General features: G+C 40.8%; 1 protein-coding gene across 3 annotated transcripts; it reads right to left on the bottom strand.

The window, feature by feature from the left end:
• Positions 1-299: 299 nt before the first annotated feature.
• KLF3 (Kruppel like factor 3) lies at positions 300-26,660 on the bottom strand. 3 transcript variants are annotated; one of them, XM_027686557.1, is made up of 7 exons: positions 26,555-26,660; positions 22,364-22,402; positions 15,562-15,658; positions 7,716-8,211; positions 6,675-6,825; positions 2,129-2,289; positions 737-1,048 (listed from the first exon to the last, which is right to left on the bottom strand). In XM_027686557.1, the coding sequence occupies exons 3-7, from the start codon at positions 15,616-15,618 to the stop codon at positions 867-869; spliced, it is 1,047 nt and encodes a 348-aa protein (XP_027542358.1). In that variant the 5' UTR covers positions 15,619-15,658; positions 22,364-22,402; positions 26,555-26,660; the 3' UTR covers positions 737-866. The 3 variants fall into 3 exon arrangements, with proteins under 3 accessions (XP_027542357.1, XP_027542358.1, XP_027542359.1); XM_027686558.1 differs by lacking the exon at positions 22,364-22,402 and having other exon boundaries at positions 26,555-26,652; XM_027686556.1 differs by lacking the exons at positions 15,562-15,658; positions 22,364-22,402; positions 26,555-26,660 and adding an exon at positions 12,214-12,387 and having other exon boundaries at positions 300-1,048.
• Between the last annotated feature and the right edge of the window lie 1,056 nt (positions 26,661-27,716).

Below are 27,716 nucleotides of genomic sequence, written 5' to 3'. Positions count from 1 at the left end.
CTGGGTGAAAAACATTTTCCTGATATCCAACCTAAACCTCCCGACTCAGCTTCAGGCTGTTTTCTCGACTGTGTGTGTTCCACCCATACACTTGCACAGAAACCAGACATACAGTGTCACGCAAGGTCTTCATTTAACAAATCCACTGGGGCATTATCCAATAAAAACAAGGATACCTACTACACTATAATACAGATGAGGGATGATATTGGTTTAGATGCACAGTGTTATGTACGGACCAATTCCTGCCAATTTTTCTTCTTGACTGGGGTAAATGATACTATGACTCAATCCTTCTGTAAAGTAATTACACTGTTTAGATTTATTTCCTCAGCGTTACTCACTGTTTGGGCAGAGGGGATTTCTAAATCAAATGTCTTTCTAAAACTGTTGCATTAACCACATCGTAGAAATCAACACAGCCAGGAGAGTTCATTCATTGCATTGTTGAGCATAAAATGAGAGTGTATCTCTTACTGGGCACATAAATGAAAGTGTCTGGCAAGGACTAGCATTTTGGATATTCAATAACATTTACTACTTTATCAGTATATGCTGGGTTGATTATATGAAGAAACCAACAAAAGCCGTTAGTTTACAAATTCCCTTATTCACAAATGGAATACATTAAACACACTGAATGTAGAAAGGGTTTGCTTAGCATCCCCAGGAGAAAAAAAAAGAAGTATTCACATTCTTTAGGTCTGACCCGTGGCAAGGACATAGGAGGGTTAGATAACATCTGTTACTGACCATATGTAAGCTTTTAATGGTATAAACTCAGAGATCCAGACCAGCTGAATCCAAATTAAAATGCATGTGTAAAAAACAAAAAAAGTGTGACAGGTGTCAGGGACAGAAGACATTCAGACTAGCATGTGGCGTTTTCTGTGAAGAGCAAGATGGTCCGAACGGGAAAAGCTACGGTCACAGTCTGGGCACTGAAAAGGTTTGATTCCCGTGTGCTTGCGGAAATGCCGCGTTAGTTCATCAGAACGAGCAAACTTCCATGTGCATCCCTCCCAAGTGCATTTGTACGGTTTTTCACCTGGAAAAAGAAACACAGAAGTGGGGATTTAAGACATGAACACATCAGTTAAATATCTGACAGATTTATTCTCTTGCCTTGTCAAATTTCAGCAAGTACTTTAATGCTTACTGAAAAGGCCTGCAAACAGCACAAGGCTGCTGAGTATTCTGCACTAGAAACTGTGTAGTCAGAGTTAACAGACCAAAAAATTGTTTCCTGCCACAACTTATTTTTTTGTTGTGTTCTCTGTTCCTCTCTCTGCCATATTAGCACTTGTTTTGTCTCATCAAGCCCAGAAGTATGAAGGTTTAAGCATTTTTTCACGTATTTTCAAAACAGGGAACTCATTCCAGATTAGCTGGGGGAAAGGACTGTGCTACCATTCAGAACAGCAGGCAGAAATCTTCTTGTGATGTCTGAAATTTAATGTAGTATAAATAACTGGCACCATTGTCACAAGTATCTCAACTTAAAATCTCTCTCTTAATCATTACTTTCTAATATGTCATTCTCCCTCTTCTTTAACACCATTGTACTGCCGCAAAACCTTGGATGTGTCATTTAGCATGCCAAGATGAACATTTCTGTGGAGAGCAGAGATGGGGATATGCTTACTTGAACACTCATTCAGAAAAGAGCACCACTGGACCACTGGGTAGCATGTCCACAGAGCAGATGTGTTTGCATTTGGCACACAGTCCAGATTTCTGCAAATGGGCCACTCCCATGGAATTCTCAGTCAAATTTAACAGTGATGTCATAGGTGAGGCACTGCAATTTGAACTGTTTTGGTGTTTACAGGTTGTGCAGATTGAGTAATCTGCAAGCAATTGGACACAAAATGAGTGAAGAGTCAGTGAATATAAAGCACACCAGCACACCCCAAGAACCTGCTTTGGCTTACAGTCTCTTGCTGTGGGTTTTCCTGCTACGTCCTCTGTCTTTTGCTCAGTCTGTAATTATATCCTCAATGCCAGATCTAACTTCTTTCATTTTGTTACTTACGCCTGTGGTCACCTGGCCATTAGCAGGAACAACAAGCTTAGGCTACTATTTTACCATAGACTTGATGAAAGACAAGCATAGCAGTACTCAAACCTGTATGGGTTCTTCGGTGAGCCTTCAGATGGGAGCTTTTAGTGTAGACTTTGTTGCAGCCTTCATAATCACATCGATGTATTCTGCGTTTTCTTTGTGTGTCCGGAGATTCCACAGGTAAAGGTCTCTTTCCTGGCTGAACTATAACTGAAGTGTGATTCCTGCAAAGTCAAATTGAATGTTAAAAATGAAAAATATTTAGCACAGCTAACCTCAACTAGTGTGATTCATAACAGAGCCTTTTATTCACTATTGCTCTGTCTCTTGGAAGAAAGAACAACATTACTTGCATGTTGAAAAATTCAACAGGGTTAGCAAATTTTGTGTACTCTAGCAGTAATATTTTTAATTGTTTACTTACTTTGTGGCATGATGTAGCCATTTTTACTACTTCATAGCTGTTTTTTTTAACATACCTAGGAAAAACTCTCTTCAAATTCTTGTTTTTCAGTCAACCCCAGATTTCTCAAAGTTCATAGTGAACTTTCCTTGTATTTGTTCACAATTTTTTGTTATCCTTCAAATATAACTATTTTGCTTGTAATTGGAAACAGCTATTCCATGCTACTAAAGAAATTGTATCTTTAGGGTTTCAAAGCAGAAGGCAGTCTTTATTGTTCCAGCCACTCCTTTAAAATGTAATTAAGAATTTCCTGTTTGGTGCTGGCAGGAGGGTGCGGCCTCCCTGTACCACTGACGTCAATTCCTAAAAGTAGAGCTTAGCCCATGTGCCACACCCACAGGATGTCTGAAGTTGTCCCTCCACCTTCATAAACATGATTTTTCACTTTAGAAGCCCACAGGTACAGCACAGGTAAGACATGTACTAACTACATACAGACTTCTGCAACAAACACAACCATAAACATTCACACATGAAAACATACGAGCTTCTTAAAAGGCTGACTTTTGAATGACACCCTACTGTAGAACTGGGGACAACTTTGATTCTTTCTTCCACACCAATGTTAGAAAAGGCAACAAGTATGTTTGTCAAAAAGGTATGTGGCATTACAAATCTTTCAACCTCACAAGGTTGCATTTTTCAGCCCATTAGCAGATCTGTATCCAAGCTTTAAATATACTTTTTAGCTTTTAACTGAAACTTAGAATATAATGTGCAGGTATTAGCATTCCTTGTTGCAAAACCAGCTCCTCCACGTGACAGAAATGAGCTTTCTAGAACTCCTGTCTTTTCTCAGTTACTGTATTTCACAGTTTTTTACCAACTGAATTACGTTTTATAACACTAGGTTCTATTAGTTACTTACACCAAGTTCCTTTAAGGCCTAATTTTCAGAAACATTAAATACCTACTTTTCTGAGCAAAATAAAGGGCGTGTGCTAAAGACAGAAAATCTGCTGCATGGTTTAAGAAGAAAACAGCACGATGGGGATTAGCGATGTGGGAAAAGTTTAATTCTGTTTTTAATTCTTTTATTAGAGTTATAAGCTTGAAATTGGGAGCCAAATTTTCGTTCACTGGTGGTTCTGTGACTGTTGAGTGATGTACTCTTTAAGTACATATTAGATCTAGCTAAAAATATTATAATGGCAGGAAATCCCAGATGATAATGTTAGACACAGATGTACACACTCTTAAATAAGAAAGGCAGACTTCTAGCTTCCAAAGAAATGGTTCTCTAAAGCAATGTTCAGTTTAAATGCTGTTGCATACTCGTCTTTTTGGAGAAGCTCTGTCTTAGGACAGCAAACAAACTTCATTTAAATCATTATGTGTGGAGGCTAGTCCTGTATATGCTAACATCTGGGAAAAGGGAGAAAAAGGATATTGACCATACACCATTTGTGATGATTTTCAATCTCAAAGCATCTAGAAGTGCTGAGAATTTGTCTCCTTTTCCCTTTAGAGGAGATGAGGCTGGCAAGACAACAGAATGTTATCAATAATCAGATTGGGTGTGGCAGTTCTAAAAAATGGTTAAGGCGGTGTCAAAATTCAGAGGTAAATATTAAGTAAGTGCCAATAATAAAAGCACAGCCGTAATTCTTTCATTCCCTCTTATACAACCAGATACAACTCATTTAAGTCTACCCACTTATGTGTCACTCTTTAATTGGTAAGAGTATCTTCCAAAAATCATGTTACAATATCAACAGCTTCTCCTTCACCACAGACCACATTGTGTTGACAGCACGAGTGAGACTTTGACATTTGCATGAAAATACATTAATGAAGCTTCTTATATTGGGCTAGAGATTATTACCTCAAGTTTGCTTTTGGAAGTTATTACATAGTTACATTGATTATCAGAGGTACTAGAAAGTCCCACCACTCCTACAGAAATGCCACCAACATTATACATATATATACATACATACATACATACATATATATATATTATATAGTGCGTATGCCAAAACCTAGCACTCAACCAAAATAAGTCACTTAAAGGGAGACTGAAGGTCTCCTATGTCCCTTTAATGTAGCTCATGTTTCTGAATAGTGCACTTTAGGCAGTTGGAACCTATGAAAAATGATAAAATCGTCATTGCTTAACTATAGCTCTTAATGCAGATGCTGACAAAACTGAGAAACAACAGGGTTTTTTTTATAAAGGTTTAGATCTCTCATCTTGTAACTTGTGTGATTTGTCTATGTATTTTTTAACGATAAAAAGATAAAAAAATACAAGTTATAAACTTCTTGTTTTGGATACAGCAGAATGCGAACTTGAAAGGGCTGGGTTTAGGAATAATTAAGAACTGCAGCTCTACAGGACAGTTATGTAGGTATTTAAGCTGATACAATGCAAGGACAGGGTCTCCATAAACATAATGCTCTGTATGGGCAAGTAGAGGAGATGCTTTGGAAACACGGACTACAGAAATTTTTTTTGTAACAAAGCTATCTACACAGTATACCAAATTTTATATTCTTTGCTCAGCGGATGGGTTTCCTGTGGAAACTGGACTCATTAGGAAATTTATAATGCAAATCACTAATGCAGGTGACAAGCCTGTAGAAGTCTCAGCCCTGGAGGAAGGGTGTGGTACCAGCCAGGAACAGCACTTACTGGTTTGCTCTTGTTAAAGAGGCTTAACAAAGACAAAAAGTAAACTGAAACATTAGATAGTCCTGCCTTAGCAGTAGTTAGTTCCAAGACCTGACTGCCTTGTGTGGCAGGTCCATTATGGAAGGTAAGTAAGCAACTAGTAAACATGGATATTTACTATTGTATGTTTACTATAATAAAACATATAAGGTTATTTTAAAATAAACAGCATATAGTTTATAAAAGCTAGCTGTTTGAAGCTTGTTTGAAGCCAAGGAGGGGTGCCCACAAGAAGGCCTGGAGCTGCAGTGTGCCTTCTAACCCAATGGCCACGAGCAGGAGGGAGAGGCAGCCTTCTGAAGGAAATGCAGGAGACCACCCACCCTACGCTTCCTTTCTCTTTCTGAATCACACTCACACTGGGTTTTGAGAGTCTGGCTTGGAGCCCTTTTTCCCTACTCTATGAGGTGAGATCAAATACAACTGCCCCAAGGGTGACAATGAGCAGGAAGAAAGGGCAGAAATGGATTCTGAGGTTATGTGCTATGAGCTGTGCTCAGTTCCCAACTTCAGCTCCTGCCGGGACCACACTGGCAGCCTGCATGCCTACCCAGAGCACTGTCTGCTGAAGGATGAGCTGGGCTCTGGACCATTCCATGGTTTTAATAAGTTGACAGTTTTCCCTAGGAAAACTGGAAATGGAGAGGATGCCCATGGCTGCTCAGATGTTTCCTGAGAAATTTTTAATGGTTCCAATGAAAAGATTTACTAATTTCTTCTTTCTAGCCCTTGCCCTGCCTTCTGCAAACAGCACTGTTTTAAATCCAATCAGATCTGTGATCTAGTTCATGCAGTGGCCTTGGTAAAGGCTATACCAGCTCGACAAGTTCGTATTGGGATGGAAACAAGCGGCTGTGAAGAAGGAAAGCTTCAGAAACTACCTGAGCTGCCAAAAATATCACCCACAGAACAATGGCCTCGGGTAAGCATGGAATTTCACTGGATATACAGAGAACTTGTAAGCCCAAGGAGGTTCTTTCCACGAACCATCCAAAATTCTTGAAAAAACAAAGAAGTCCTCCAGGAAGAGAAAGTCACAACACTCATTTTAAAGAAAGATATTTCAAGTAACGTAAATACAGAGATCAGTATGAAATCTCTTCTAGCTATCTGTCAAGTTTGCTGTTGGTTTTACATAAACAGATTATCACTGGCTTACTGGGAGTTCTATTCTCAGTAAACTGTAGGATTGAGACTATCATCATTTCAGAAATGCATTATATAAATGGCAGATTTATGTGGTTGTGATATATAAAGATGTATCAACTCCCATATTGCTAAAGAAGGGAGAAAAAAAAGTTGAAATCACATTTCACAGTGGCAGTAGTGGGAGGGAAGAATGTTTTTCTGTATTTACCACATGTTCTAAAGTACAGCAACAATCCTTCCCACTCCTAAAAACTCGTAAATACTCCAATGAACTGCTTTCCATTCTTCGGCTGATCTTGGGACTATTGTTGGCTACTTACTCTTGCAACATTACTTGCTGGGGAGACAATGAGGTCATCAATGGAGGTGACATTTGTTCAGGATAGAAGTCAGTCTTCGATGGTTCACTTCCTGGCTCTACTTTGATTGTTTTCTTCAGTGTAGGCTTCTCATAAGACTCAATGACAGGCACTGTGTGGGGGAGGGTAGGAGGGGGAAGGCAACACATAAAAAATATGAAGAGTTACAGAAAGAAAAAATATACATAAAAATCCATAGTTAAAACAAAAGAAATCCATCAGTTCTATATTTGGTGTGACAATTCATGCTAAATACAAAATCTTCCAGTTTTAGTCTATCTCCTGATGACCTGTGATTCAAAGCACTTCTATTCATTTTCATCAGTCCAATATTTTTATCAATCCAAATCTCAGTAGTTAAACAGCTTTACGTAGGTATAAAGAAGGGCAACGAAACTGGTGAAAGGCTTGGAGCACAAGTCCTAAGAGGACCAGCTGAGGGAGCTGGGGTTCTTTAGCATGGAGAAGAGGAGGCTCAGGGGTGACCTTATCACTCTCTACAGCTACTTGAAAGGAGGTTGTAGCCAGGTGGGGGTCAGTCTCTTCTCCCAGGCAATTTGCAACAGGATGAGAGGCAAGGGCCTCAAGATGCACCAGGGGAGGTTTAGGTTAGACATCAGGAGGAATTTCTTCACAGAAAGGGTGATTACACATTGGAATGGGCTACCCAGGGAGGTGGAGGAGTCACCGTCCCTGGAGGTGTTTAAGGAAAAATTGGATGTGGCACTCAGTGCCATGGTATAGTTGACAAGGTGGTGATTGGTCAAAGATTAGACTCAATGATCTCAGAGGTTTTTTCAAACTAAGTCATTCTGTGATTCTATAACCTTGGTAAGTTTGGTAAAATATTTGCAAAACAAATTCTATGCCTGCATATTTTGGAAAAACAGGAATTATGTTCCATTTCCTAAAATGCACAGAAATACAGGAAACAAGTGCTTGGATATCGTGTTATTTTCCCAGTATGAGATGGCATAAAAAAGAACTCCTGACAACACCAACCTTGCATGCTACTTGGAGTTTCCATCTCATCTGCAAGAAGTGTGGACACCATGATGGGCTGCTGGAGATGGGGAGCATACATAAAAGGAACTGGCTGGACCACAACAGGCTGTATAACTGGGAGTATTCCAGGGCTTCTCAGTCCGTGGCGTGAAAGAGCAGCAGTCATTACAGGTGGGATTGTTATTGGCATAGAAATAGGCTGTACTCCAGGGGGTGATGGTGTGAATTTACTGAGAGGTGAGCTGGGTGAGGACAGAGTCAATCCAGGTGAAGTTCTCCTATGCACAGTCTGAAATTTTAGTGGGGACGGAGAACTTCCAGTTGAAGGTGGTGAGCTCCGTTTATTTACCGTAAGGTCTACTGGCTCCATCTGGATTCCATTTGATAGTCCTTCAGGGTTGGAGTAGAATTTATTGTGCAACATACTTGGTGTAGAATAAATGACGCTGTATTTGTTTGGCTTCGTTTGGTCCATATAATTGGATGGGTATGACTGTCAGAAGGAGTGGAAAAGAAATAAAGAAAATCAAATAATAAATCACACAGTTACTGCTGAAAAAGAAAGACAGCTAATAAAACTGAGGCAAAATAAAAAAGTTTAATGAGAGCACTTTATTGTACTTCCAAATAAAAGTGAATTAAATAAAGCCTAAGATTCCACACAAAGGAAGTTATTCAAGTACTGATTCACTGTTTCAGAAGCAATGTAAAACAGATTATGAAAACAAATCTTCAAGGCTTATTCAACTATTTTCTCCCTTAAAAACTGCTTGTTATACACTAAGCTGCATATTTCTTAACTGACCTGGGAGACACATGCTGCTAATGCCCAGCATAGAAGTATATACTGAGGGTCAAGAATTCTAGCAAGAGGGGAGTTAAATTTGACTTAAAATTCCAAGTAATAGGTCCCAATCAAATGCTACGGTAATTGCTAAACAATCGATCGCTAAAGCAAGAAATGATGTATCTGAACCCAACAATCAATAAAAAAATACACAGTTGAACTATATAAGTAATGGGTGAGAAACTGAAGAGTGCAAAAGGAAAATTCTAAATCTTTCTAAACCATTTTTTGAGTATAAAGCAGCTAACTAGCCAGTCTGATTTTGGAAAAAAAGTATAAGGACAAACATTTGGAAGAATATTCCCGTTAATGGTAGCTAGCAGTTCTCATTACAATATAAACCCCAAAGCCAATCTTGACCTATGTGATGATCTCCATATTTTAATAATAATTTTATATTATTATGTTATTTATACTAATTATTTTTATAAACCAAGAAGTATTAACATACACTGCAGAGTACAGTATTATTAAACAACTATCCAGACCAATTTTGCATTTAAAAACTGTTGAAAATTGAGGTTGTTTACTGACAGCTACTTTACTGTAGAAACGGATGTGATGTTCTAACATAGCAGAGAGACGTAGAACAAGCAGTGAACACAGATTTTTAGTCCTGTTGTCAATTTTTTAAAATAAAATGCTGTCTTTGGATTTTAGTTAAGTAACCCTTCACATCAAGGCTAAGCAGTTTCACACTAATCTTAAAAAACTGATTAATTCTTTGACACCAAAAATACTTTGATGAGTGGGATTAAAAAAATGTTCAAAATGGTAGAAAGTGAAACAGATCAGAAGTATAAAACTACTGTATTTTTATATAATTGTTTCCATAACATTTCAATTATTTTTTCCTGTGGTAAAAACCTCTAGTAATACATCTTCCTGGTTTTCAATGTAAACTAAAAGTGTTTTTGCGAAATGACACAAATGTAGTTTTCTTCTTTGCAGTTACTGTTTGAAACAGTGACTTTAGAAAATATAAAATTTTCCTGCAGCATTCAAAGCACTGTGATAAAACAACAAAGCTGAGTCACCTCTTCCATAAAATATTCAAACAAAGCAGCATACACAATGGTGATTAATCTTCAGACAGTAAATATTACATTAAAACCTCTGAAACTTTATTCTCTTTATGACTATTCTTACAAATTCAATCTATAAAAACATTCATCTTTGATGGTAACTGGTTTCTCAGAATTTTATTAAAATGCCATTATTGCAAGCAGTGCTGTCTGTAGACTTGCCAGCACTGCCAAACCAAGGAACAAAATCATTAGCATTCTAACTGATGAAGACCAGTAAATATTGATAGAATTTAATATTTAACAGCATTTACTACCTATTAAATCTGAGCAAGTTATGAGCATAGCCAAAAATAAAAATTTAAACAGGAACAAAACATTAAGTACTTCTGTAAAAATTGCTGTTATTGGGTTATAGTTCACCTAGCTTCAACAAATTTACATTAAATATTCCACTACTAAGCATCAGTGCATTTACAGTGCTGCAGGTTTGTCAGGGATGACCACAATGTCAGTGCCTACAAACATTTGTTTCATTGCAAGAATGCTAGAAAGGAAAAAGCACGTGCAACTTAAATCTCAGGGAATGCTGCTGGTCAGCTGTAACTTTTCTATATGAAGTTACCCTCTTTCAACTCTTCAACACCAGGGGTGGGTGCGCGTGTTGAAAAAAATACCAAAGTATTAAAATGTTGTGCAGAGAATTCTAAATTAGAAAAGTTAAGTAGAATGTATTTAGATAAGCAAGAAATACTTTCCAAGAATTAGAAAGAAAATAATGATGTTTTAAAGAAGTGATTATTTTAGGGACTTGGTATTCTACCCCATATGCCTTGCATTATCTTGCATAGAAAGTTTTCATTGTTGTAATTAAGCTGGCACAAATTTAGTATCAGCTATATTTTCTGGCAGTTTGGAGAAGCTGAATCATTTTCCTACACTTTTCTTCCTTCTGCAGTTTTAATTGCTATTCTATCTGAACTGCAAATAAAGTTGTCACAGAAAAATGTGGTGTGACAAATCATGTGTTTGGGGAAAAAAGGGTGAAAAAGTTGAGAAGGATGCTAGAACAATGAAAAAGAGAATATCTGCTGTCAATCAGACACTGGTGGAAAACAGTCTTGCTTCCCTACCAATGAAGCCTGGTGGAAAACCTGTTCATTTGGAGTAAGTCACACTCAGATCTACCCTGGCTCTGAAGTTAAACTTCCTGCATCTTTTAGCATAGCAAAGTTTCAGTTTCTAGGTCCTGGGACACAGTGATTGCCATTAGGTCGATATGAACCATTGCTTTCAAATTTGGTGTAGCTTTTCTTTTCTTTGCCAGGGAAGCAGACAGCACCCCTTGGGGATATGGGATGGGAGAGTAAGGAAGACTTCACAGTCTCTCTCTGTAAATAAGGAGCATTATTTACAGCAAACAAACCAATAAAAAAGCCCAACTACCTCTGTTTAGTTTTCTAAATCCCACCAAGTGCAGGAAGCAGGAGTGTATTTCACAGTCTGCAAAAGCAGTCTTTTCTCACCTGTCCTAGGTTAGGCAAAGTATTCTGGTGGAATGATAGAAAATGAGACACTACTTTTCTGTGTTCCCAAAATATTTAAGGTGATGTATTTTCCTTGGATTTCTTCTGTGGGAATTAACAGCATATGCAGGAGTTTGATCTGACTTGGGATTGAAAAAAACCCAACAAATTCTCACTTGCCTGTAAATTCTGCTTTCCCAAACATCCTTAGGCAGAACAGTAAGTCACGACAGTAGATCATTATAATGATGCAAGATTGTACTTCAACAAATATCTCCTTACAGTCCCCATCTGGCTCTTTTTATGTTTGCTATCATCACTTTCCCTCTTTGGACCTTACAAAGCAATTCATTTACCTTTCTTTGCTGTTTGTCCATATAAAACTCAGAGCACTGAAGCTACAAACTAACTAGAAAATAAATCAAAGGAACTTCTCATATTTTTGAGTTGTATCCATGTGGCTCATACAATTAAAACAGTAAATCCCAAAGGAAAATCACTATGCTTCCCCTCTTGTCAATCTGTCAAGCATAAAGACTGCCCAAATATTTCACATGCACCCCTATTACCATCCAGAGTGACTACTGCTTCCACAAGAGGACATTACCAAGCACTACTCTGATATAATTTGCCAAATTCTGTTATACTGCCACAGTGAAATATCTTATTTTTTGTACAGGTGAACAGATTTTCAAGCAATTCACTGAGTCTTTCATAAACTACACAACCCTATTAATTTAACTTTAAAATTTGGTCATCCTCTTGGAAAAAAAATAAGAAATATTAAGTACCTCTGTTAGAATTGCTGTTATTCTTTTATAGTACAAAGTTCCCCCAGCTTCAATAAATTAAACATTCCATCACTAAACACCAGTGCATTTACAGTGCTGCAGGTTTGTCAGGGATGATCACAATGTCACCACCTATGAACATTTCTTTAATTGCAAGAATGCTAGAAAGGAAAAAGCTTGTGCAATTTAAATCTTAGATGCTTTTGGTCACAAAATCTATTAAAGAACAAGCATCCCAAGGTGTAACCTTATCCTAAGACAAGAACACCAGGTGGGAATTGCAGCAGTAACTGCCTGGATACTCACACAGTTAATGCATTCCATGATGGGGAGCTCTGATGATTGAGATTGACTTTGGTGCACATTGGCTGGCAAAAGGGTAAAAATGCTGCTGGAGATGGGCCCAACTGGTCTCCCAAGGTTGTAGGCAGCTTCCAGACAGATTCCCCCTCCCACAGCAGGGAGGTCTGCATAGTACATCAAGAGCAAAGACTGGAACACTCAGTTTTGAGCAGGTGAGTAAAAGTGCCAAGATTCAGTCACATGCAGAGATAAAATCCTAAAGCAGTTCCACAGGTGCTTTGTTCCTTTGGAATTGTGTGTGCTGCAAGGCCAAGGACTACAAACCTGCATGTTTCTAGCTGAACCTGCTTATGCACATATTATAACCCTTTAGACCTGACTATATTATATACTGCATTGGCAATATTTAGATACTCTATTAGCAACAAATCCAATCATAATGACCCACAGTGTCATACTTCTTGTGCCTGACCAAGAATCTTCTCTGGTCAGGCACTTTCTCTGCTACACAGAGAAAAACTGTTTCAATTCAACTTAAATTCAAATAAAGACAGTAACTCATAAAAGAGCAACTTCTTTCACCAAATGGTAACTGGTATTTGTCCAAATGTTTAAAAAGTCCTTGCAGCAAATACGTAAGTAGGACTCAGATGACTGGCTCGTTAAGAACTGTCATGAGATGTGTTCAATAATTCATTTCAATAAATGGCATGAGCTGTTGGTAGAGTGATGAAATACTGTGAGTGCGAGCTTCAGTCACCTCAGAAGAAGTCAATCCTTTCATCCACACATGCTGAAATACAGTGGTGTCAAAATCATTATTAATTTCCTTCTCCCACTCCAACTAATGGTATGTTTTAAAGACAGACTTTACATCTACAGTGTATGCTCAGATAGAAGAGTGAATAATTCCTAAGGGGCTCAATTTAATTTGGCCTCTAACGATACTATTAGAACGAAGGATGCAATAAAAATAATCCTGATTTTAGATTTCTGGGTTATGTGAGCCTGTAGTAATATGCTTAGCACCTCCACAACCTCACATTGACAGTTTCTTTTCCATTCCACCTCCTCAAAAGGTGGTCAAGAAACCTAATTCAGTCAGGAGGTGCTATCCTTTTCTGTGTTCTCTCCGTATCACAATTCCTCCCATGAGAGGTGCCTCCAGAGCAGTTTCTCATGGGACCATGTGGCAGCAGGGCTCCAAGGAAGCCACAAGACCAAGAAGAGCTAGAGACCTCGAGGGCTTGAGGCTAAACAGCCTGTGCGTGTAAATAAGCTGAAACACACATGGTCCTTAGCCTGAGGGAAACCAGAGTAGTATCCAATGAGGGGAACCTCTCTCAAAAAACATGCTTTCTTCTGGACTTTCTGCTTTTTATATTCTCCTTTTTTTCCTCATTATGTAATAACAAAAAGAAAAACATATGGATTTGGTAAAATGATCTGAGTAGTCTCTAATGGCCAGTCAGAGTGATCACACTGAGTTATAAGAACATTCCAGAGGTCCAATGCATGGAAGACACCACACCACTATGAGAAGGATGAGAAGCAACATTTGGAACTACAGTCTTGAAATGCACTGGGCTCAGAAATGCTCCCTTGTTCTTCCCCTTGCAGTTTTTCCTTCATCTGCTCGTCTGGGAAAGACTGCTTGCTCCTCTCCTGGTGAGCCTCCTGAGGTACCAAGCCTGTCCATCTTGCAGAAGTACATGTCTATCTGGGGCATTTGTGTGCCTCATGCATCACCACAAGCCACTGCAGAACTTTCTTTGGGGGATGAAGGCAGATGTGCACAAAAGACAGCCCAAAAGACAGTAACAGCACTTTTTTGCTAAAACCAGCCCATTTTCTGCTTTTGATGGACACCATTAGATATCCTTAGATAATCATCGTTAATATGGTTACACAAAAATTGTGATTAAAGTGACAGGCAGACTGGCCAATACTAAGGTTCTTTCCTGATCCAAATATTGGAATTCATCATATTCACACCTTCAGTGACAGCTATTTTTCTATCATTGCTCTCAAGTAAACAAACCCCACGAAATTCAAACTGTAATTTTAAAATGCATATAAACTTAATTCCCAAAATATGTTATCAACAGCACTGAAGAAATCAGACTGCTTACAGATGTATTTAAATTTATGAAAATTATTCTATATTTTAAATAAAAGAGGAAACAAACTTTCCACTGAAAGATGCCATTCAGAGTATGAGTTTAATGCATTTTAAGTTATGTAAACTGACTCCACCCTTTTAATTGATCAGCCTTTCTAGGGGTGTGGTTTCATGTTACACTTAATCTGATGTTATTGTGGGCTATTGCTGAAAGGAGAGGCCCCATTTCCCTCATCTTCCCCGCTCCCCTTGCTCAAATATTGAGCAGCTGCACAGAATGAATCAGATCAGCTTCCCGATCTGACGAAAAAATGAGTATTTTTGGTGGGTTAGCAATTCTGACCATTCAGTGAGCTGATCCAAATCATTCTAGGGCCACACAATTCTTCAGTCACACAAAGGAGACACAAAGCTGGCAAGGAGGGAGAAAAGCCAAAACCTTCCCCTTCAGCAGCAGCCTGTATCTTCACAACTCTCATTGTACAGCTCTCACCTACACGTCCCTGCTGCTCTTACTTATCAGACTCTTCTCTGAGATGACCTTATATATCAAATTGACTGAAAATGAACCCAATTTTAAAGTAATGTTTCTTCTTCCCCCTTTTTCCCCCGAGTTCCTTCTCCACTGCCCTACTTCTCAGCTGTTCACACGGTAAAGCAGTGCAACCAGTTTACCCAGCAAAAAGCCATTGTTGTTGTTGTTTGGTTGGTTTTTTTTTAGGATTAGGTTTAGAGCACAGAGTTAGCCCCAGGCACATGTTGTCACAACCAAGAGAGAAACAGAAAAAAGGACAGTGAGAAGCTGTTCATTTAGTTCAAAGGTGTAACACTGAAACCACAGGCTCTTGTCACTTCAGTGTGAAGCATGGCAACTTAATTTCAACCCATCTCCATCAGCACCACAAACTACAGAGATCATATTTGCAGAGTTCTCAAGTTCCTGGATGTTCTCTCCTCTGTCTGGAGATGGGAGCTGTTGAAACTTCACTGTTGCTCCCATCCCCAGAGAATATCTGACAGGCCTTAAATGGTCAGGCCATTTAAGGCAATAAATTAATAAACTACAGAAAGTTTTCCCAGAATGTGAATTTGAGTGCATAATGTGAATCTGAAGCAAAACATAGCTTCACAGGCTTTCCTAACTAGTCCAAAGCTTAACGAAATCTCAGTATGACTTAAAGGTGAAAAAAATAGTCATCACAAAGGTCAATATATTTTAAAAGTCTTACCACTGAAACAGGTTCCATGGCTTCTTGCTTGATAGGGACTGGGTCAAACATTAGCATCTTTTTTATTCACCTATTCTGATGCTTCTGATGTCCTGGCCTGCAAGGCAAAGACAAAGTGTTAGAAAGCCACCCTAATCAACTTTCTGAATTGTAGAGAACTTACTGTTTGTCAGATTAAAGTGAATACTTATCAATCTCTAACACAGATTCTTAAATATTTGACTAAGCTTAAATATTTTATTTATTTTAAGTTCATTCTTTCCAAACTGCTATTGAGACAAAGAGACATTTGCTCAATGTAATGAAAGTTAATCTGAATTTTACTGTGCATGTCAGCATAGCAAGACCACAGAACTGTCACTTTCATTAGCTGTCAGTGTTCAAACATATCACAGTTTAGACTAAGCATTTCTCACCAGCATTACAATTTCAGAAGAATTTTCTTTATACAAGTGAACTGATTCTGGAGAAGATATCTCTCTTCTAAGAGTTCTAACAGAAATGTTCAATAGTTCACATACAATTACACTGATATCAATGCAAAATAAAAACTAAAATCCAGGACTAAGTTGGACTACATTCAACATGCTGTGATGACAACATAAAAAAATGCATCAGTTATTTCCATGATATAATGGATTTAGTGACAATTCAACAACTATTTGTGCTAATTGTGCAAAAGGAAAGCACTTCAAAAAATCTGCTTGCATTCTGTGCAGTTTCAGTTGCCTTTTCTTATCCAATCTCAAAATGCCTGAAATTAAAGTACTTAGTGTGATGCATTTCATTACTATCATTCTACACATTTGTCATGGTCATCTTGGAAAGATGCTGCGAAGGAAAGGAGGAGATACCTCTTTGAGGCAAAGCCATAAGGGTACAGAATAGAAACTAAGGAAAGCAAAGGAAATTTGTTCACAATAACATTTAGATGTTGGCAAGCTTCTTATAAATAACTTGATGTTATACATTATGACTGATGTTAAAGGAGCAAGTTCTGACCACACCCTGTACAGTTCACAGTCCTGCCTGGAAGTGGTATGACCTCTATTAAGATGCGAGGACAAAAATAAATGACACCAATTCCCTTTTGGCCAGTAGATGGCACTGGAAAGAAGCAAATACAGACAGACTCCACCATCCAGGCAATTCTCCCCGTGGAACAGGCTGAAGGCTCACCAACAGATTTGTAGCTGTGGCTGGAAAATTCTCTCAGAAATGTAAATGAACATTTTAAGATGGAGCTGCTCAAATTAAAAAAATTCTAATAAGAATACACTAATGAACAATCTTGCAATTAATGCCTGTTTATAGATCAAAATTTGTTAAAAGCGTCCAGAGAAAGACAGCATGAGTTGTTACAAGTCTACCATTAATTATCCACATACCAATAACATTTAAAGACTTTTGAAAATATATTACAACAGTGTGCATTTTGTATAATGAAAACAAGTAGCAAAAGTAAATTAAAGTATTCATAATTCTTCTTAATAAGGTTGAAGGCCTGACAAAAGCAAATTGCAAAACCAAAGTGAAACAAATAACACAGCTTAATGTAATTTCCAGTTTAAACTTACAGCATAGTTTTAGTTTAGGAGCAGTTGTGTAACTTTCAGCACTATTTGCTAAAAGTTGTGATAATTCTGTAAATACCTTCAATACGTTTGTGAGAAAGTTATTAATTATACTATACTTCTTTGAATGGTTATCTTTTAGATAACCGTTATCTAGTTATCTTTTTCAGGTTTTTAACATTTCATATAGCTAGAACTGATGTTTCAGAAGACTGTCTTCCCAGAAATACATCCACATATCTATACATCACTCATGTTCTCATATATATATATGCAATGTGAAAACAGAAAGAAATTATACTCCTAGTTATATTAGACACTAAAAATGTTTATAGTAAAACGTAGCCACTCAGACTGCCTATATAAGAATTTGGAACTAATTCCTTCAGTTTTCAGAAAACTTCCAATTTTTAGTTTGTATGTGCATAGATAATGTGACACACTAATTTGTACTTTAGTGAAGGAAGAAAGGAGGAAAGAAAGGAGAGAAAGAAGAGAAAGAGAGAAAGCAAGAAGAAAAAAAGGAAGAAAGGAGGGAAGGCGGGAAGGAAGGGAAAAGAAAGAGGAGTTTCTTCTAAGTAAATGCAGTGATGCTCATACTTTCTATCATTTTTGTAATTTTAAAACTGGATTTCTTTAGTTTAAGAGCTACTCCTTTTCAAGAAAGTGTGTGAAGACACTTGATATACACTTTGACATGTCATGCTACACATTTGAGTGTTTCCCGAGATAGCTCTAAATTACTGTATAGGAATTAGACTCACACAGACAACAGAAAGTGTACTACTCTGAATAAAAGTGAAAAATAATTCTCAATCTTTCTCAAGTGCAGTCATATAAGAGCAGCAGAGGAAAACCTTACTTTTATTATCACATCACAGTAGAGAAATCGAGCACTTTATCATATGTTATTCTTAAGCAGTAGGTTTATTTTGCCTATTTGACAGTGAGTGGAAACCAATTTTCAAGAAAGGAAAATTAATTAGCGTGTAATGCTTGGTCCTGTCCATCCAGATCTTATTTGGTGGACTGCTACAGAATCAATACAAACCAGCTTTGGATCTGGCATTTAAAATTTAGCTCAAAAGGATACTTTCCTAAGGCTATAAATAAACTCATAAAACAATGGTCTTTGTATTTAATAATAATGCTCCAAATTGATAGCTTGGACCACATGCATGTACACTCACACACAGATAAAGAATACTAGTTCTACTAAAAAGTAGGTAATTTTTCCCAGTATATTTGTAAAAGCATGCCTACTAACTCAAAAAATCCCAATTTCTCTCTCCTAAACATGTGAGAAGGGGGTAATAGGGAAGGTAAACAATCTTATCTGTTTCTATTACAGAGGAATGAAAAACCAGTTGGGTTCTACTTTACACCATGATTTCAGAATGTATTTGTTTGAAAGCCTGCAAATTGTTTAGTATATATAACTAATTTCTGGAAAAACAAAATACCATCTCTCAATCCTGAGGTGCTCTGGAAAAAACAGTGAGGCAACAACAATATACTCATATTAAGTCTATTAAAAAATAAGGTCTTTGTCTTTCACTTTATTATGTAAACTATTTTGCATTAAAGGGTTTACTCATGTGGGGTAAAAGAATTTAAAATGCATGTAATCTGAAACTAAATAATTAACTGCAATCCGGTAGGCAAACATTCCACCCTCTCTTTTTTTTGTTCTCTCTCTTTTTTTCAGCTAACAAGCCACCCAGTTTTACTTTCTTGCCTCCTCCCATTCACTCCACCCTGTGGATCTCTGCCAAGTCAGTCCAACTTGTCCAAACAGGACATGGCTTTTGATAAGATTTTGCTCACACCCTGTACTTCAGAAAGACGAATGAAGCAATTGGTTTTTGTATGCAAATAAGGACAGGTGCAAGGTAAAGTCGAGGCAAAGTCCCTCAGTAGTCTCCTATCTGAAGTCCAGTGAAGACAGCAAGCCAGAAACAACAGCAACTCTGCCCTTATGATCCAATATACAGCAAGGTCTCCATTCCAGAAGGGAAGTTCATTATCGTTAGAGTTTATCACCTTGTCAGGATTGAAGACTTCTCGATACCAACTTTGTGACAGGTGTATGGTTTATTATTTCAAAGACATAATTAAATGAAAGCTTAAAGATACTTAACATGCATTCTGACAATAAGGGCTTGTATGGATTATTTATCCTAGATGAAATGTTGCAAAGTGGTTAAAGAATGCACCCAGACTACACATCTACACTGCAGAGCAGCTGGAAAAGAGCGACCACAGTGCAGCTACTCCCAGCAGCTCTACACATCTACCTTCAAGGTCCACCAACTCTGCAAACCTGTTATGAAAGGAAAGGGTGGGGCAGAGGGCCAGTTTTGACTGTGTGCATCCAACAACAAAGCGTCCTTCTAACATAAAGCCTCTGCTTTCACTAAATACCTGGAAGAGCAGTGACCTGACTCCTGTGGCAGACAGGGGGGTGGTAACCATAAATTCTGCCTCTCTTCACTCTGCCTGAAAGCACCTACGGGGTTTGCTTCCTCAGCCTTTGTGCCTGGGAGAAGCAAAGGAATGCTGCCACATGTACAGCGAGGCTTTGCCTAGAAGCTTTAAGGTATGACTGTCATTGTCAGTATAATTACAGAACAATATAATGATATCTGCTAAATTAGCACTGCATGAGTGCTCTCTGTAAAGACACTGCAGCTCTTGCAGCATGTTGGTATCTAGCAATCAACTTTAAGTCATGCAGCCAAAGCTCTTCAGTCCAAGCCCTTTGGGACTCAGATTGTTGCTTTGAAACAACTCTCCTGTGAGCCTCAAGTCAAACTTCTCCTGTGAGCCTCGAGTCAAATTTCTCCTGGTACTAAGGAGAACCGGTACTATCAGAAGACTCTCCACAGATGAAATCCAAAAGGGTAGGGAGGTTTTCTGAACCCAGGTGAGAAGTCATCTTCAGTGGAGCCTTGAAAGAGAGTCTGACAGAGAAACCAGTTTCTGAGACCAACATTCCATAGGGAAGGTAAAAAAAGAGTTTTCCAGGGCTAGTAACGTGTTTTCACTTACTGGACCAGCTGCTCATCAAGATCTGAGTCAGCAAAAAAGTGTTTCTAAAGTTCCATTAACTTTAATGGGAAGTAAGCAAGCGCTTAACTGCACTCAATCCCAAAATAGCAGCAGGCAAGGAAACTCTCCAGCTCAGCACAGCAGTCAGAATCAGTCAAAGCAAGCAAGAGTGGGGGCAGGAACAAAGGTCCAGACATGGTGCTGGGGGAAGAGATCAGACCAGCCTGCCCATGAAGAACAGAGCAGAGGGAGAATCATGAAGAACTAGCACCCCAAGAAAATGTTTCACTGATCAGCAGCCTTCTTTGTTTTTTATTCACTGGATTTCCACTAGGAAAGAGTAACAATTGTTGAAAAAGTTAGGATATTACATAAAAGAAAATGATACGTAGGCAAAAATTTTCTCCTTTAAGTTTTATTGACAGGTATGAAGAAAAACAGCATTTCTACAGGATTCTGTTATTTAGTATTTCAAACTATTTTTGCTTTTTAGCAAAGACTTGAGAATCTTTTACCTTCCTCCTTTCAGGACTGCAAGCAGGCTGAAAAATCTGTGTTTTTGCACAATTTGTGCATCATAACTTTGCTGATATCAACTTGTTTGACCTAGAACTGCTTTGACATAATTATTTATCACCTGTGTAGCAGACTAATCGGTATTTCCTTTAAGTTTATGATAATACTGTTGCAGGCTCTTTGAAGCCACATGCCTGGAAATAGCTTTCTTGTATGCAAAAATTTTGGGGCAAAAATGTTCCTGAATTGCTTGTTAAGAAGATGTCTTCCTTACCAAGGAAAAATTGAGCCCATGTAAACCCTGTTCAACCTTCAGTTCTATACTTACTGAACCTAAGAGAAGGAGAAAAAAAAGCTCTTGAGGTACCTCCATTAGAATTCTCCCTTATCAGAGAAGACTGCTGTCTGGTTTCCTGTCTCAAGCTACTTCTTAGAAGAAGAAACAGTCTAGTAAGGATAAAAGATCAGACTTTTGAAAACAAGTGAAGTATGTGGAATGGTATTATAATCTTTCCCTTCCAAACCAAACTTCGTTATTTTTGTTGTGCTTTTTTTAAGAGGGTAATTTTTAAGATAATTTAAAAGGCAAAATATTAGGCCTTTTTATTATGAAGAAAGAATGACAGAAAATACTGTTCTCTTATGCAAAGGTTTCTGCTATTTCAGGAAACAAATGAAAAAGAAGATTCTACATTTTTTATAGTAAGGGAAAGAAGACAGAAATCTAATCCTAGAGAAAGGAAGTGTACATTTACGAATAATAGCCTAAATTATTAATTTGAACAAGGATCTGAATACCAGGCAAATGCTGATGAACTTCTATGTACCTACAGAAATGAAAAAAAAAACCAAACAAAAACAACCAAGGGAAAGAGCTGGATACAGAGTGGGTACAAATGTGACAGTGATCAAAGCAGCTTAGACTCCTTAAAAGTGGAAAGTCTGTCATGCCTTCATGGATCCAGTTAGTTTGCTGGTAACACACACTGACTGTATGTTAGGCAGACCACACATTTGGTTGCGTTTTTTTTTTCCATTCTGAGTTAGTTTACTATTAAAAACCTGTTGGAGCTCTGTCTTTCCATTTGGCTGATCTACACTTACACTTCCTTCCCCTGGGAACCACTACCTACAGCTACGAAACACTTAAAGGAAGCTCTGACATCAAGTAAATCCTTAACAGGGAAGAGTTAAATCTCTCTCCTAAAACTAGCTCTGCCAAACTTCATATTCTGGATTGGAAGCAACTAGCCTTGGAATGAAAACACAAAGCTTGAATGCTAACACCATAAAAGAACTCTAAAAGGCCTCCTGTTAGCGGTGTTAATTAGTATTTAAAAGTTGGTTTACAAAACTATTATAATTTTAACCTCAGTTCCTTATTTTGTAGAACTTCTGGCTACAAAAAGGTGTGAACCACAAAATTTACTGCATTTATTATACACCAGTTTCCAGTACTAAACACAGTTAAATGTAACTCTTCCTGACATTGGAAAAAAAGATTAAATGTTTGAAATCCTGTGCAAATTAGCAGTACTAGAATGAAGATTTAATTGTGTTCTAATGAATAAACTCATCTATGGTGTTCTAAAATGAACAGAAAAACAACAAAGTAAAAACAACTGAGAACAACAAATTAAAATAATCAATAAGCAACTTACCAAAACTTTGTGGCCAAATACTTCTTATTATCTGGATTTCTGAACAGACAAAAAACAGTTTGATATAAGTATGTGCACATAATTCAATAAAAATTATTTTTTGCATAAAATTAAGTGTTGAAACAAATTTAAAGTGTGTATTTCAGATACTTCCTAAAAGATACCTGCAATGATCACAAACAGCTAACTTGTAGCATCCAGAAGACCAAGAGCAGGAACCAAAAGATTACTTTAAAAATTATTGAAATAAAAAAAACAAAGCAGTAAAATGAAAGGGTGGAAGTATTTCTGTGTGTACAGAAGCTATGCATATTCCAGACTATAAATGACAGAGAACAATTAACACTCCATCTTGCATTTTCATCCAGGGCCTGATTCAAAGCACACTGAAGTTAATGCAAATCTTCCTCTGGATTTCAAAGACCTTTCACTTGGGTCCTTTAGCTCTTCTTCTGTCAGACCCAAAGCAACAGAAAGGTTTATGTTTTTCTTAATTTCCTCTCAATATTTCACTATGTCTGCCTGCAACAGGGTGAGGGGTAAAGATAAAAATAAAAACAGGAGTAAAAAAATTAGTTTTATGCCTTCAAAAATAGAAAATGTGGGACAGCAGTACCTATTAACGCCAAAAAAAAGTTAGCCAGCAGTGCCTCATTTTCTGTATTACATCTGGAGGACAATGAATCTTCTAGTTTGTATAAGGAGAAAATACCTTTTGAGATCTGGAAATACAAAGTGCTTATGGTGGACCATTCAGCTTGGGTAAGGGCAGAAGCCAAAACCCTCTTACAAGTACAAGCTGACAGATGTGGATTTTCTTCTCATACTCTTTATAGATCAGTGCAACTCTGTGACTTTAATGGAGATATTCCAGATCAGCTGATGAGCGAATGAGAGCAGAAAACTGGCTCATAACTTTTGGAGACTTGAGTTCAAGTTTTCAGCGAACAGAGCAAAGCTCTCCAGTTCACTCCCAGAACTATATTGGAGTCGAGGGCATGCGTTAAAGGTTAACTTGGAAACCTCGTTATGACATAACACAGGCATCTTAAGCAATCCTGAGTGTGTAGAGACATGATAACTCATCGGGTGGGGATTGGAAGTTGAGGGGCAGTGACAAGGGGCCTGGATGAAGCTACCAAACTGCCAGAAAACAGCCTGAAACAGGAAAGAGCACCACATATGCCACTTGGAATGTGTGACGCAAACCCCAGCCTTGAAACAAAGAACAGGAAACAGCTCTGCTGGCTGCACTGGGGAGAAAGCACAGAGAAACATTTAGGCGGCCCTCCCTGACCCTATATTCATGAGCAGCTGGAGTCTTTTAAAACAACAACAGTGGGTGGAGGTGTTTGTTCATTGGGTGTGAATAAAAACACTGTCCTTATGCAGGGGACCTGCCCTATTTACAAACAGGCTCCCTTAACGTGAGGAAACAGGAGATTTTTAGACACCACAGGTCATGACGATTTGCTGAAACCTTTCCTTAGACCAGTTGGTTTATTACTGTATTTACAGAATGCCAGTAGCTAAACACAGCTACAGCTTCATAACATCAAAGAGGAAGCACCGAGCCTGACAGTGAGCACCTTCTTCACAGACAGACTAGGGGATGAGGCCATTGCAGGAGGGATTTGTAAAGCTTGGGGCTGCTCCTGGACAGTGGCTCACTCTTGCTCAGCACTGCTCAACAGCTGACAATGAACGTCACTCAGTGAACGCAAGAATATTTTTCTAAGCCATTGCATGCTTAGCCTTCCACATCCCTGTCCATATGCACTCAGACTTCATTTCAGAACCTGATTTTCCGTGGATATAATACATTTATTTTAGAAGTATCTGAATATACAGCTGAATAAATGAAATAAGCTGACAACATGAGGCAGAAGAATAGCACATCTTGTCTAGATGTCATACAGTAGAATAACTTCATCACTTGTTTTCCTTCAAAGCAATGGTTTCAAATACTCTGTCTTCTCTTAGATACTTTGCACTGGTTATTGATATACTATGGGTGGGACATCTAATACCATCCAATGCGAGAACATGTTGCAGCAAATTACGTGGATGACTACCACAGTAACACTAATGTGGGGTTTGAAGGCTGGAATTTAATAAATGCACATGGGGTGACAACTGGCTAGTACAGCATCTACACAGCAACGTGTGGGTGTTGATTTTATGCCAATAGTATCAGTTCCTTTCTTCATACTGAATAACTGGAAATATAAATAATTTGGTGGTTGTATAACTCCCATTTCTATTATCTCTGAGCCTTCAACTAAACTCACTCACATTTACATTGTTATTTATCTGAAGATTTTGCTTTTGGCTAAGCAGGTGGTACCTAGGTCAAATCCTCACAGTACCTAAGGGCTCACTCGTAGCTCTGCTACTTGGAGGAAATTCTGCTCGGATTCTCAGGGAAGGGAGAGACCACTTAGTATCCTTTCCTGCCCACCCCCCTTGCCCCTACCCCCAGTCTCCCTCATGGTCTGAGACATAGCAATAACAGGGTGCACAGGGAAAAAAAAAAAAGAAAGAAATATTGTGAAAAACATTTGCTTGTGACCCTCCTTGTGAAAAAATAAAAAAGGCTACTCGAGTCAGCTTCAGTTTTTTTGTATTTTGATACCAGACAATATATTCTTAAAAATACAAGAAGAAAGTTAGTTTGAAATAAGTATCTTCTGGGTCAGGCAGGATTATCAAATCCAGATGCAATTCCGCTCACACAAGAACCAGCTCCTCATGTGATTATCAAGTCAGTGTACCTTAGAAGTATTGTATGGAAAAGTCACTAGTGAGCAGCCATGTAATCCTGTTTTCAATACGGGTAATGTACATTTATGCATATTAATTTAAATAAAGTCAAGTCTTCAGAGCTCTCCTATCAGACATACAAATTCAGCTTTTCCCAACAGTAAAACCTTCCGAGTTCAGTTCCACAAACAGTGACACTTCCTGAATTTTCAAAGTCAAGGAAGCAAATAAAACGCAGCAAACAGTGCAGGTACAGTACAAGGGAAGGGCACAAAATAACTTTAATGTATATTTTTATATAACTCTTGAGCTATTCTGAAACAGGTCTTTCTCCCAACCTCCAGTTAGGTGCTGTGATCTCCCAGGGCGGGCTCGTGTTGCTAAGCCTTTTTTTTCCACGGCTCCCCTTGCAGTGCCAGGCACTCACCTGACGTCGGTCCAAAGCAAATAACTCCTATTTCCATTTCGGTTAAAAACAAACAGAAAAACAAACTCCCCCAAAAACCCTAAAACCAACCAAAAAAACCCCCACCAAAAACAAAAAGGGGAAAAAAAAGAGGAAAAAACCCCCCAGCCGGCATCCAGCAAAGGGAAGGTGATTACGCCCGTTATTTCTAACTCCACACTTCTCTGCGTCCAGTTCCACGTTATACCTTCGCCGGCACAGCGGCCAAGCGCCGCTAAGGTGAGGTGACAATACGAGGGGGAGATTTTTGGGCGCTGATTTCACCCTTGACTTCACCGGGAGTTAAACTGGGGACACGACGCCGCCGACCCGCTCCGCGCTGCGGGTGGGGCACGGCCAGGAGGCGAGCTCCTGCCCCGGCATCCCGTCCGCCGCCCGCGGAGCCGACCGAGACCGCTAAGCTTTCCACCTCCGTTTGCTCGGGCGCTATATCCCGCCCGGGATCTGATGGCTCTTCAGTCTCTACCCGAGGCCGCCTGTCCCGCTCCGGCACGACATCGGGGCTGCGGCCCCGCGGACGGGAGGGCAGCCCCAAGGGGCGGGCGACCCGCAGGCCCGCCCGCCCTGGGCAGGCAGGCGGGAGGGCCTCAGCCTCCACCGCGGGGGAGGGCATCGGGGGAGGCGCCCCCCGAGCGGCCCCGCTGGCCACGCAGGTGCGCTGCCCGCCCGGCGGACACGGCGGCACCCAGCCCCAGCTCCCTCCGGCCGCGCATGGAGTTCCCCCGCCCTGCTGAGATCCCCGCGAACTCCGAGGCCAGTCCTGCTCCCCCCTCCCCGCAGCTGCGACCCGACGGAGACACAGTTCCCGCCACCCTCGGCGCGGCGGCGGCTCCCGCGGCATCCCACCCCTTGCCGCCTCTCCTCCACGCTGCTCCCAGCGCCTGGAAACTTTCCTCCTCCGGCACTTCCATCCCGCAGCCGGCACAGCCCGGCCCCCGCATCCCCCCCACCCTCACACTTACGCTCGGCGGGCAGTGCGGTGCGCGCCCGGTCTCAGTCGGCTCCCGCAGCGCCGGGGGCCGCGGTAGATGGCGGGGGCTGGGGGCGCTCCGATGGCTCCGAAGAGCGAGGCCGGCGTGTCCCGCGTCCCCGCGGCTGAGGCGCCTCGGCGGTGGCTCCGGGTGTGTGTGCGAGGAGGAGCTGCCCGCCCGCCGCCCCGCTCCCGCCCTCCGCCCGCCCGCTCGCCTTCCCCTCGGGCTGCTGGCACCGGGCCCCGCTGTCACATGACGCCGGCGCCGCTCGCCCTGCCAGGCTCTCCGGGCCGGCGGGGTGAGTGGCGGTGGGAGGGTCGCGGCGGGGAGCGCGGCGGGGAGCGCGGCCGGGCGGGTCCCCGCCCGCAGGGTGGAGGCTCCACCGAGGGGCCGGGGCGAATCACCGCTCACCAGCCGGGCACGCAGTGCCTACGCGCCCGCCCAGCCTCCTGGGGGCAGACAACCTCGCACAGACATTAATTATCCCCAGCAGTCCGGGGAGGGGAGAGGAGGGGAGTGGGGCCGCCCCACTGAGAAACCTGCCCGTCCAGCTCCTCCTCCCCGTCCGTGTGTAAGTCAGAGGCGTGCACCTGGCACTGGCCCCGCGGCATGGCGCACCCCTCCCTCCTGCCTTCCCTCCGCGTCCACCCTGGCCGACCTGCGGTGGCGGCAGAAAAACAACAGCAACACCCAGCGCCCGGGGGGAAGGAAGGGAGGTGCTCACGCTGGGCCGCTGCCGCCGAGCTAGCTTTGCCGGCGGGGGCTGGGAAAGAGCACGGGGCGGCGCGGAGCCGGGCGGCGGCTCCCCCGGCCCTGCCGCCGCGGGCTGCTCGCGCCGCGCCCCGTCGCGCCGAGGAGGTGGCGGGGCCGGGCGAGGGCCGGAGCGCGGCGGGCGTGGGGCAGAGGTGTCGGCCCGGCTCCGCCCCGGCCTGGCTGCTCGCCCGCCGCGACCGCCGGCTGCTGGGGCCCGTGCCGGGGTGGATTTTACGGCTGCGCTCAGTCCGTCATTCCCCGGGTGCTCTCCCGCCTCCGGCACGAGGGAAAGTGGGTGGCGGGGAGAGGCGCTGCCAGCTCCCCGCGCCTCAGCCCCCCGTCGCCTGAGGCGGCGGTCCCCTCCCTTCCTCCCTCCCTTCCCCACCCCTGCCGCCTCTGC

The sequence above is a fragment of the Neopelma chrysocephalum genome, unplaced genomic scaffold, assembly GCF_003984885.1.
Source record: "Neopelma chrysocephalum unplaced genomic scaffold, ASM398488v2 Primary Assembly neopelma1_71, whole genome shotgun sequence".
Classification (NCBI taxonomy): Eukaryota; Metazoa; Chordata; class Aves; order Passeriformes; family Pipridae; genus Neopelma; species Neopelma chrysocephalum.
This window is presented reverse-complemented; position numbering and strand designations above follow the sequence as displayed.